General features: G+C 30.1%; 1 protein-coding gene across 2 annotated transcripts; it reads right to left on the reverse strand.

Annotated features, from left to right (window-relative positions):
- Positions 1-1642: 1642 nt before the first annotated feature.
- Positions 1643-9246, reverse strand: LOC137806080 (protein indeterminate-domain 5, chloroplastic). Of its 2 annotated transcripts, none has more exons than XM_068606014.1 (4): positions 8464-9246; positions 7648-8044; positions 4144-5145; positions 1643-1891 (listed from the first exon to the last, which is right to left on the reverse strand). In XM_068606014.1, the coding sequence occupies exons 1-3, from the start codon at positions 8621-8623 to the stop codon at positions 4158-4160; spliced, it is 1545 nt and encodes a 514-aa protein (XP_068462115.1). In that variant the 5' UTR covers positions 8624-9246; the 3' UTR covers positions 1643-1891; positions 4144-4157. The 2 variants fall into 2 exon arrangements, with proteins under 2 accessions (XP_068462115.1, XP_068462116.1); XM_068606015.1 differs by having other exon boundaries at positions 1643-1880; positions 8464-9214.
- Between the last annotated feature and the right edge of the window lie 2397 nt (positions 9247-11643).

The following is an 11643-nucleotide window of genomic DNA, read 5'->3' on the forward strand; positions in this document are numbered from 1 at the left end:
TATAAATTATGAAATAAAAATTAATTTTAGAAATAAAAAATAATTAGTTGTTATAGTAACTAAATTAGAGACCGGACTAAAAAAAAATTTAGTTTCTAAATTTTAGATTCTATTATTTAAATTCTAAATTTAGTAGAAAAACCTTAATAGTTAATTAGATACCAATTTAGAAACAATTTAACAATAATATAAACTAATTTAAAAACCAATTTTTTTAATTTATAAAATGGTCTCTAATTTAATCACTATAGCAACTAATTATTTGTAGACCAAGGGATCTCAATTAAGATCGTTGACCGAATTTTTTTGAATGACGTAATCGATATAATTTTTATAAACATTTTTTAATACAAACTTAATAACATATGGTATAAAATTTTATCTAAATTTTAAAAGTTAATTCGATAATCTAATTTTTTTTATCAACAAAATGAATTAATAAAATTAAATTAGACATTTCAATAGTGTTGTAATCCCTATACAAAATTCAAAATTTGTTCATCACCTGATCATAAAAGTTTTCAAAAAAGTACTATATGGTCAATTAATTGAACCATTAGAAGAAAAAACTTAATAGATTACTAGGCAAAAGTCACAATTAGGCATCTTCTTTCCTGCAAATTAGGCTATATAATTTACTTATAACCACAAAATCATAATTGAGTACATAAAGTAACATGATTTCCTTCCGTATCTATATGAAAACTTTCCAATCCATTAATCTCGATGGTCACAGATTCTTCACAATCCTATAAATAGACACATCAATCAAGACAAAGATAGACATGAAGTATTATTTATGATATTTAAGTATCTCATACTGAATACTGACTTACACATTAACATATATTTTCTAAATATACCATCTACACCGATTAAAAATAAAAAATTACATGATATTCTCGATCAGAATGAGTAACAATTTAGAGTGGTTAAACTTTTAAAAAAAAGTATACATGCAAAGACACACACATATTATTATTCTTTATTTTGTACTTTCCCTTTGCATAGGACAAATTTCTATTTATATAAATTATTTAAGAACTGTCTTTGAATATGCAATTTTATCCTTGCATATCTTCAATTATTGAATTCCGAATTGTTAATGATATTTTCTTGCATATATTGTGTATGCGTGCCTTTAATTCGTACCTCTTTACTAATGATTTTTCTAAGCTTAAAATTTTGGTTTGATTCGGCCAAAAACGATTCCTTTCAAGAAGATATTGGTCCAGCGAATGTGCTACGCATGAAAAGAAATAATAATAATTTATTTAATTATTAATGGCTATAATAATTTAAAAATAATGAGATTGTTCATAAAATTGGTTATATGTTGAAACCCTTGTTTTTTTGAACAAGTAAAATCACTGATATGAGATTCACTAATCTAAGATAGTAATTAAATTTATATTCTTAATGTTTACAAAACTTTAAGAAATTAGATAGTTATGTAAAATATTTAAATATGCTTTATATTTTAAAAATAGTTTTCTGAATGGAGAGGCTTTTAAAACAATAATTTTTTTATTTTTGTGTGTGTGTAAAAGAGTAGATGATATATAGTAAAAATTATAAATAATATATAGGGCTATATATATAAAATGTTATGACTAGTATTCCTAGTCATATACATATATACTAAAAAAAAACATTGTTCTATATAATAGGAAAATGTAGTAATTAAGTTAAACCATGAAAAAATTGAAACAAGTTTTGTTTGAAATCCATCCTAATACCAATTTGTTTATGGTTTCCAGAGTATGAGGAAGAAGTCAATTTTCAACTGTTTGAAAATCTTGAAACTAGCTCCTTCTATACACAAACTCCAATTATGCTGCTTCCAATAACTCACTTTTCAATGGATCATGTTCATATCCCTGCAACCAAACTTCACAGATTCTAATTGTTAGATTGTGTTTTAGCTAATCAAATACAAAAAAAAAAAAAAAAATTCTTACAGAAACTGAATTTTTAACTTTATAAAAAACCAATAAATGAATATTTTAGAAGATTTATTTACTTTAAAAGAAACTTATACAAATATTGTAACTTTATTTATAAACACATTTCAATCATAGCAAGTTATCAAACAATAATAGATCCTATTTTCGAAGTAAGATGAATTTAAGACCACCCTAATGTAATCAATTATTGAATATTAAAATTTTATCAATCATTGTTAAAAAATGATTTCAATTACTATCTCTTGTTATAAATATAGTTAAAATTGTATCCCAATTGTTTGCAATAAATTATATCAAAATGTTGTCAAGTAAAAAAAACACACATATCCACATCTTAGTTTTTTTTTAAAAAGGTAAAAAAGTAAACATAAAATAGTTCCTAAGGAAGGATAACTATATGAGATGAACCCCTTATATTATGCATTTCATTTGTTAAATTAATGCCTAAAGCAATTATATATGTGATATATATTTTTATTTCTAGGGACCAATTTCACTATCTAGTATTTATCTAGCTATCTATTGTAAAGATTCTACCCACATATCTATTATATTATTAATAGTTTTTTCCTCATACATAATATAACCCTATTTACTGCATTTTGAACCTAATTCTAATTAAAAAATCCAATTTATAAATTTTATTAATAATAGAAACTATTTTATATTCTAATAATTTTTTTAACTCTAGTATCTAATTTAATATAATAACTAATTCAAGTCTAAGTTATTTTAAATTCTTTGAAAGTGATCTATTTGTTTTATACATATAATCTTAATTAAGATGCTAAATCTCTCTAAATACCCGAATTATGATTTGTTAACACATCTATCTTTCACTAGAATAAAACCACATTGATAAAACCGGTTTATTTAATTGACAAAATATCATCAATCAATAAATCAATTTAATCAATCGTATTTCATATACATTGTATACATCAACAGTATAAACAGTAACGAACTAAACAATTAGTCAAAAAAAAATCATTAGTTCGTTGAATTTTAAAACTGAAAACTCTTTAATAATTGGTTTAATATAAAAATGACACACAAAAATCTTAACTAGAATTAAAAACAGTTTCTTATTTATTACTGCTTTCTTGATGTAATTAAAAGCAAGGAATCATTTTATTAAACAATGCTTTTTTTCTTACAAAAACTTGTATAAAATGAACTATATATATATATATATAAAATAAAACATATAGAAAAATAAGACGTGGCTTATAATATTTTTTTTTTTTGAAGAGTGTAAAAGGTGTGAAAAGTTTTAACTAATTGGTGGGGTTGTGGTTAGGGTAATTGGGAGTTAAAAAAGAGAGAAAATGAGAGATAAGAAAAGTTGATATGTTGAGGCATGGCCTTCCAATTAGGTTGAAGGACACTCGTGACTCTGGCAACCCTATACACTAAAATATCCAAAAATGAAACCAAATGAAAAGGAGAAGACAATAGAAGAAACAAACTTCTGCACCACATCGCTGTCCACCCCATGCAAGACAACATGTCAGGATCACAACACAGCCCTTTTCTCTCAACAAAAATATTCTAAATCTCAAAACTAAATTATTCCTTCACACTTTCATCATCATCATCAACTCCATCTTAACCACTCCACCATACAAACCAAGAGAGAGAAAAGGTGAACATTTTTATCTCTCTCCCTCTCTCTGTGCCCCAAAATGGAGTAGATTGGAATGAAAATATATACATATAATAATCTATAAGGAATATTTTCAAAAAACCAAAAACACTTTCCAAAGGGAATCTACTCATTTCATGTATGTTTTCACGTGTTGCATAGTCAAAAGTTTTAGACCATTGTAAAGTCGGCAGGTGTAACGAGGAAAATGTTTTATATTAAAATAGTATAATAAGTTTTTCTTTTCACATGTTAAGGTTGTTTGGTCTCAAATTAACTGGTGTTTAGAATCTTTGTTTTTTTAACTGGTGTTTAGAATATCTGGTATATAGACTTTAGGGTGGTGGAGTTGATCCTTGTTTTTATATATTTTGAACTGTATAAGGGTTAACTAAAAAAGTATATATTTATGTTTATATGGATTAAGGAAAAGAATAATTATGTATAAGATTTGATGAGTAATGATGGTTTAATGATGCAGACAAGAAGGATAATTTGTAAAAGGTGAGAGACTTTTATGTTATGACGTACCTTTTTGTACTTGTTCACTGAAAGTTCCCTCCACCTCCGAAAGATTGACCTGACAGCGCAGCATTGTTTGTCTCTGATTCCAAGGAACTCAAGTTAAACCCTCGTTGTTGTTGTTGCTGCTGTGCAACTCCTAGAAAATCCCTTGTGAGTCTATTAGACCCTCCAACGCTCAGTTTTGGCTCCTTGTTCATGGCATGATCGTATGCTTCGAACCCGGGAAGGTTCATCATCTCCTGCACGCTGGAGTTCAGGATGCTGCTGTAGTTCGCAGCACTGATCAGTGGCCTGTGCTCAGATTTGGATGCCAAGCTTCTTAGGAGAGAGGAGGCACTGTTGTTGTTGTTGCTGGAACTCGCAGCACCCATTTGAGCAGCTTTTTGGAGCAGTGCAGTTGCTGACATGTGAGACATGTTGGTGCTGCTCTGAAGAGAGGTGCTGAAGAGAGAAGGGGCGGTGGCGGAGCTTGTTTCGATCATGGTGCCTTCTGTGAAGAAATTTGAGGGTTCAGTGGTGGTGAAGTGGTGCTCCTCGGAGTAGTTGGGGGTGTGGTTTCGGTTGGAGAGAAAGGGGAGGTTGAAGAGGTTAGAAGGGGTGTTGTTGTTGAGGTCAGATAGTTGTATCATTCCTTGGAATGGCTTGTTTGAGATTAAGCCTTGTTGGTGATCATGGTAGTTCTGGTTTTGGTTTTGGTTTGGTTCTTGAATGAAGAATGGAGGGTTTTGCATTTGCATGGTTTGGTGTGAGGAGGGTCTGAAGGGTGAGGGCATGTTTGGTGGGAGAATGTGGTCAAATTGACCAGTTCTTGGTGCACCACCAAAACGCAATAGGTCACTGGATTGGGAGTTTTGGTCATGGATTGAAGGGATCTGAGATAAGCCTAAGGACATGTTACTGTTCCCATAGAGTTGGTTGCCAATGGCACTGCTCAAATTGGGTGGCTCTCTTGCACTTTCTTGTGCAAATGCATCACAAAAAGCTCTGTGAGTGATGAAACTGTCACGTCTGCAATCCATGTATATCTCAAAGAATTAATCATTTGTTTTATAGCAGTAGAAAAAAAAACATAAAAAAATAAAACATAATTAGTTATTATATTGATAAATAGTTTTTAAATTTGTATATCTAATTAACTAATTATGTTTTAACTATCAATTACTTAGATTTTAAAGTTGATATCTAAAAACTTTATAACTAATTAAATATCAATTTAAAAATTATTTATTAAAAAAAATTAATTTAAAAATCAATAATTTTATTAGTTTCTAAAATAGTATATAATTTAGTCAATATAACAATTAATTATTTTTAGTCTATAAAATTGATTTTCATTTAATAATTAAATTTTGTAGTAGGGTTGTAAGAATATGAAATCTCATACAATCAACAAAAAGAGAGTTGCTATGATATTCAAAATAAATCTAAAACTTTTCGTACTAGTATTATTTGAAGTAGCACTTGAATGAGCTAAAGGAAAGAAAAAATAGAGTGGTTTTTTTATTGGCAAAAAATTAAATCAATTTAAAAAAACACTTGAGAGTGTTGTAGCTCTATAAAACTTGAAAGAGGCTATGATCATTGTTTATATTTTGCTAATTTATAAATAATACAAATAAATAAAAACCTTGCTTTGCAAAAGCCTAGTGAATGAAAATGTTTACTTAAAATATTATCTATCTGGTTTTGGGAAGTTTCTCATAGAAAGCATCGAAAGTTATGTTAAAAAGTACATATAGAATAAAATATTTTAAAAAAATAATAATAATTGACTAGAATGCAATATAAAAGTATTATTTTACACACATTGTCGGTGAATTCATATAACTGCAATTTTGTAATAAATTGTTATAATTGAGTTTGAATAATGTTTTTATCACACTCAACTTTTTTGTACTTATCTCCACCTCATTTATGGTAAAATAGAGAGAGAAGAGGAAAATTCAACAAAAGCCAAGTTTCTCTATCCTTTCCTTTTATCATAAAGAGAAATTGGAATAAAATAATCTTGGAAGAATTTTAGAAGAGCTTTACTAATATCAATCTCAAGAAATAAACAAGTCAAAATGAAATGAAATTAAGAGAGGTATAGAAGGTGCAGAAGTTGGCATTCCTAGTAAAAGAAAACAAAATGAGTTGAAGGAAAATGTCAACACAAAGGACAATAGTAAATCATAATGAGCTCAAGGATAAATATATGCGTGTACTTATGAAACGAGTAGTTAAAGAAAAGAACAATGTGAATGACACTTGAAATGATTCAGAAAATGTGTAGAAACTCAGAAAAGGACAAGTTAGATATAAACTAGGTAGGTGAAATAACTTAACCAAAACTTGACTAAAAGACTAGACAAAAACTTAACCAAGATGTGCATGCCCTTTGAAAAAATTCATGTCCAATAAATGGAACTGAAGAATGTGTATAACTTTTGCTAAAGTCAAGTTTTCAATCAGTCAAGATCAGAATTGAATGGAAGGCTTGTGTTCAAAAGGGTTCAATTTTTCCCATATGTGTCTGAGAATATATATACATAAATACACAGACACGTGTCTGTCAAAAAATGTCAATATATATATAATTTTCTATGGTTCATTTGTTTAGTTTATGTAATAATTCCAAGAATCTACCAAAACTGTGAAATATATATAGATTGGATTGTGTATGTAATGTGGTGTACTTATTTTGACTGCAGTTCTGAAGCAAGCATGATGAGAAGTAGGTTCTCAAAGTTTAACATGAAATAATGTGAAAGGAAAGAGGAGAACAGTGGAAGCAGAAAATGAGAGAGTTTGTTAGGCCACGGAAAGGAGCACCTGCAAGAGAACACAGTACTGAACACATCTAGCCAATTCACAAGAGAACAAAAGCCCTAACAACACCACACTGCACTAGGACCCCCTTCTTCTACACAGCAAAACAGCACGTGAATAGCAGATAAATCAATTCCTCACCAAAGTGCATGAATGAATGAATTTTGTGTGATATTAGATGATTGTTGTTAATTGAACTAGTGTCTGAGTGTCCTGAGATGTGAAGTTATATAGTGATATCTAATATAGAAGTTTTATATTCTACGATAAGAAAGTGTTTTTGAAAATTAGAAAAGGAAAATGTGAGGTTGAGGATGATATAGTAGTTTACTGTGCCGTAAACTGTTCTTGGTTGTGGTTTTTTTATGATTTTGAGAGATAATTCACGTGGGGGGATGTTTCCTTGCACTTCACTTGTACCAAATATAAGAGAAAGAAGACAAAGGAAAGGGAAAGAGAGGACAGAATCTGAATGAATTGGAAGGAAGCCAAACTCAATAGAAAAAGAAAGCATCTAAGCCCTTTTCCCCACTATAGTCACTTGAAGAATCTAATAATAAGCCTTAACACACACCAAACTAAACCTAAATCAAACCAAACACCACTGCTTAATTCTCTGTTGCATCAATAAAAATCCCATGTCAAAGAATTTTTTTGTCAATTTGTGAGATAATTTGGTAGTTTGGTTGTTGCATATACCTGGAGAAGAGGGTGCCACAGTCACATCTATACTCTCTGGTGCCACAGGTTTTGGAGTGTGCCTTCCAATCTGATTGAACAGCATATTTCTTGGAGCACTTGTCACACTTCCATTTCTTCTCACCATGTTTGCGAGAGAAGTGCTTCTTGATGCCAGTGAGGTCTCCAAGAGCCCTTGAAGGGTCATGGTGAACACATGTGGGCTCAGGACACAGATAAACCTTTCTCTTTGCCTCTTTATTGCTCTTCTGCTTCAGCTTCCATGGCAGATTGTGTCCTCTTCTGTGAAGCTGTAGGTTTTGCTCCCTTTGGAACCCTTTATTGCACACTTCACATATGAACCTGTTTGTTGCCATTAGAGTCTTTGGAGATAGTGCTATCACCTCAGCATCTGGATCTGCACACACACATCCATCCACACATACATGTTCCCATTCCAAAGAGAAAAAGTTATTTTAAATAATGCCAAAAAATACAAATCATTAGAAAATTCACAGGATTAAAAAAAACCATTAAAGAAAAAATTGATTTTTTTTCTGAAAGCTTGAAGACAAAGCCAAAGGTTTCCAAAACAGACCGCCATTAAATTCCATATTCCATTCTCATTCCTGTTCCAAAGTTGGGAATTGATTAGGGTTCACCACCCCAGAGAGGAATTAGTCATTGGAAAAAAAAATTGTAATGGTGGGTGGTGTAAAAATTAAATTTTTACAAACATGGAACCAGAAAGAGAGAAAAACCAATTCATTTAATTGATGAACAATGAACAGAAGAGTAGATTTTTTTTTTAATGTATAAAGTTTTTAAGATACTTGCTTGGTGTTCCAGGTTGGTTTCTCCTTTTCTTCTGGGGTGGTGGTGCAGCTGGAGTTGATGAGGATGATGGTGTTGTGGTTGAGGAATGCTGCTGCTTCATCTGATTCTGATCCTCTTCTCTGATTCCAAAGAGAGATGCTGCAGAAAAAGGTGCTGCCATGTCTTATACAGCACAAAAACCTCTCTACACAATTAACCTTTCTCTTTATATGTATGTGGCTCAGATTCTTGACTCAAAACCTTGCAAGTGGATCAGAATTCTGGAAAAAGCCACATGCAATTTGAGTTGAAAGGCAAGGGAATTTGAATTGTGTACAGAGGAATAGAGAAGAGAGGCTAAAAGGGAAAAAGTTCCATGAAAAAGAAAGTTTTTGAAGCAGAGAGATGAAGGAGGAGTAGGAGAGGAAGAAAGAGGGAAATTCAATCCACCCCCATGGCCACTTGATATGAATAATTTCTCTCAACTTGGCCTTGTTTTAAATGAGAAATTTTGAGGTAGAGGTTTTGTGAGTCTCTTGCAGTGATTTGGTGTCATGCAGATACACCAACACATATGCACACACACACCCCATTTTGCTTAATCTTTTTGTTATTTAATTTTGATTTTTCTGTCTTGAAACTTTTTTCCAGATTTTGCTGAATGCTTTTTTGAGCATTTAATGAAATTTCAGAAAATGGAAAATTGATGTGTGAGAGAGAGAAAGGCCTACGGCACTGTGGACCCAATCCTTAGACACATAACGACATGAAATGTGTGTAAGCAACATGAAATGAAACAGCTATGCTCTCTCTTTCTCTCTCTCCTATTTCGCATATTCTGACTCACTTCCAGACAAACTTTCTCTAATCACCAAGCCCCACTGGACCCCACAAGAATTCATAAGCAAAAACAAATAAAAAGGTGATGAACTGAAACCGCGTGTGTCTGTGTGTATTTTACATAAATTCATCCATAAACCGTATATGTAAAACGATGGAACTTACCTGGTTTGAATTGACACACAAAAGGTTCTTCAAAGTGAACTTTTAATTTCAGTGGTTAAGTGACCTATGTCTTCTTACATCAATTCAAACTCTCTCTCAGACACTGATAATGATAGTAACTTTGCTTAAAGGGTCACTAATTACTCTTTAAACTAAGTTCATAAAAATAAGATGTTACTCAAGGTTTATCATAAAGTAAAAAGAGATTGTAGCAATGATGAGTTATAAGCACCTCACTTATGCTACATGATGATTTCTGTTGACGTGGTTTGTCATGCCTTTTAATTAAGAATTAATTTGGTGGTTTGCAGAGTCTGAATTATGTTTGTAGGTCAGGTTGGATAAGTTGACCTTGACTACTTTCTGTATAAGAGTTGGAATACTCCTGAATTGGTTTGTTGGTTTGCAGAGTCTGAAATATGTCTGTAGGTCAGATGTTGGACAAGTTGACATTGACTACTTTCTGTATAAGAATTGGGATACCCTGAATTGGTTTGGTGGTTTGCAGATATATTTGTAGGTTATATATGTGTTTGACAGACACTTCTGACATGTCTGTATAAAGATTGAGACATCCCTTAAATATATTGTTAAGAGTTTGTCCAAACAGAAAACAAATGTATTTATGAGAGTTGAATATTTTACAGGGTAATGTAAAAATGGTGTGAGATGATATATTATTTTTTGATTATTGTATATTTGATGGGCATAGAAAAACTTTTATGGAAGTGAAAAGCACCTGAAGATTGATTGGGGAAGGGAGTGTTGTCTGAAAATGTGTACTGTGTGAATACCGTTTAGGGACATTGACATGGAAAGGGCATAAAAGGTTTCTGAACCCACCTTTGGCTGCCTTGGGTTGCATGCAATGATGCAATGCAATGCCTGGCTCCTACTATCCCAAAGTCACATCACAAAGGGACACCCAATAATAATACATAATCTCATTTTCTTTTTCTTTCTCTTTTTCTTTCACACCATTCATTTTTCCCCTTCTTCAACTTTTTATCTTCAAATCATCTCAGAACATCAAACTAATGTACCAGGACGAATCATTTTTAAAATGGTGAAACTTATTTTTAACATCATCTAACACTGTTAACTTTTGTTTATTTTTATCTGTTTTCTCTTCTTGCTTCTTTACCAAGTAATGTTTGTTTACTATATGAAATAGAAATAAATACATACAAGTATATATTGTTTAGTTTAATCAAAAAGATGTTATGAAAAAAATACTAATTTATCTTCAACACAACAATAATCTTTTTTACTTATAATTAAGAAAGAAGCATGTAAATACTCATTTCACTTATTACATGTATAGTTCAAACTTTATTAAGATATATAGAGAAAAAAATTAAGATATATAGTTTGATTTAATAAAAAATAAATAAATATATTATAAAAATATACTAATTTATCTTCAACATATTAATATATTTTTACGTATAATTAATAAATAATTATGTCAATACTTATCTCACTACTTATTATCTACGTTTCACGTAATTTAATCGGCATATTAATGTGCGCCCGACTCACATGTTTTTATTAATTATGCATGTCAGTTTCTCTTATTTTTTTTAATTTCTCTATTAAAATGAAAAACGTCTATAGTGAACAACTAAGATATCAATTTTGATTTAATGAAAAATAAATAAAATTTATTGTAAAAAATATATTAATTTATATTCAAAACAATAATAATATTTTTACTTAAAATTAAAAATAACCGTTTGATTACTCAGTTCACACTTAATTCAAGATATACATGTTTTTTTATCAACAAAAAAAATATAAACCACTTCAAGGATGGTCTAATCCTTATACATCTTGGACAGAAAGCCCACACCAGTTCAAACAACATGAAGAAATACTTTTACTTGTAATTAAGAAATAATTATGTAAATACTTATCTTACTACTTACATTTACGTTTCACATTTTAGAATTTTATTCAAGATATAAATGTGCGTCTGACTCACATATTTTTATTAATTATGCATGTCAGTTTCTCATAGTTTTTTTAATTTATCTATTAAAAATGAAAAATATATAAAGTGAACAATTAAGATATAGATTTTTATTTAATAAAAAAATAAGAAAAATTTATTGTAAAAAATGTATTAATTTGTATTTAAAACAATAATAATATTTTTACTTATAATTAAAAAATAATTACATAATTACTCAATTT

The sequence above is a fragment of the Phaseolus vulgaris genome, chromosome 3 (assembly GCF_000499845.2).
Source record: "Phaseolus vulgaris cultivar G19833 chromosome 3, P. vulgaris v2.0, whole genome shotgun sequence".
Lineage (NCBI taxonomy): Eukaryota > Viridiplantae > Streptophyta > Magnoliopsida > Fabales > Fabaceae > Phaseolus > Phaseolus vulgaris.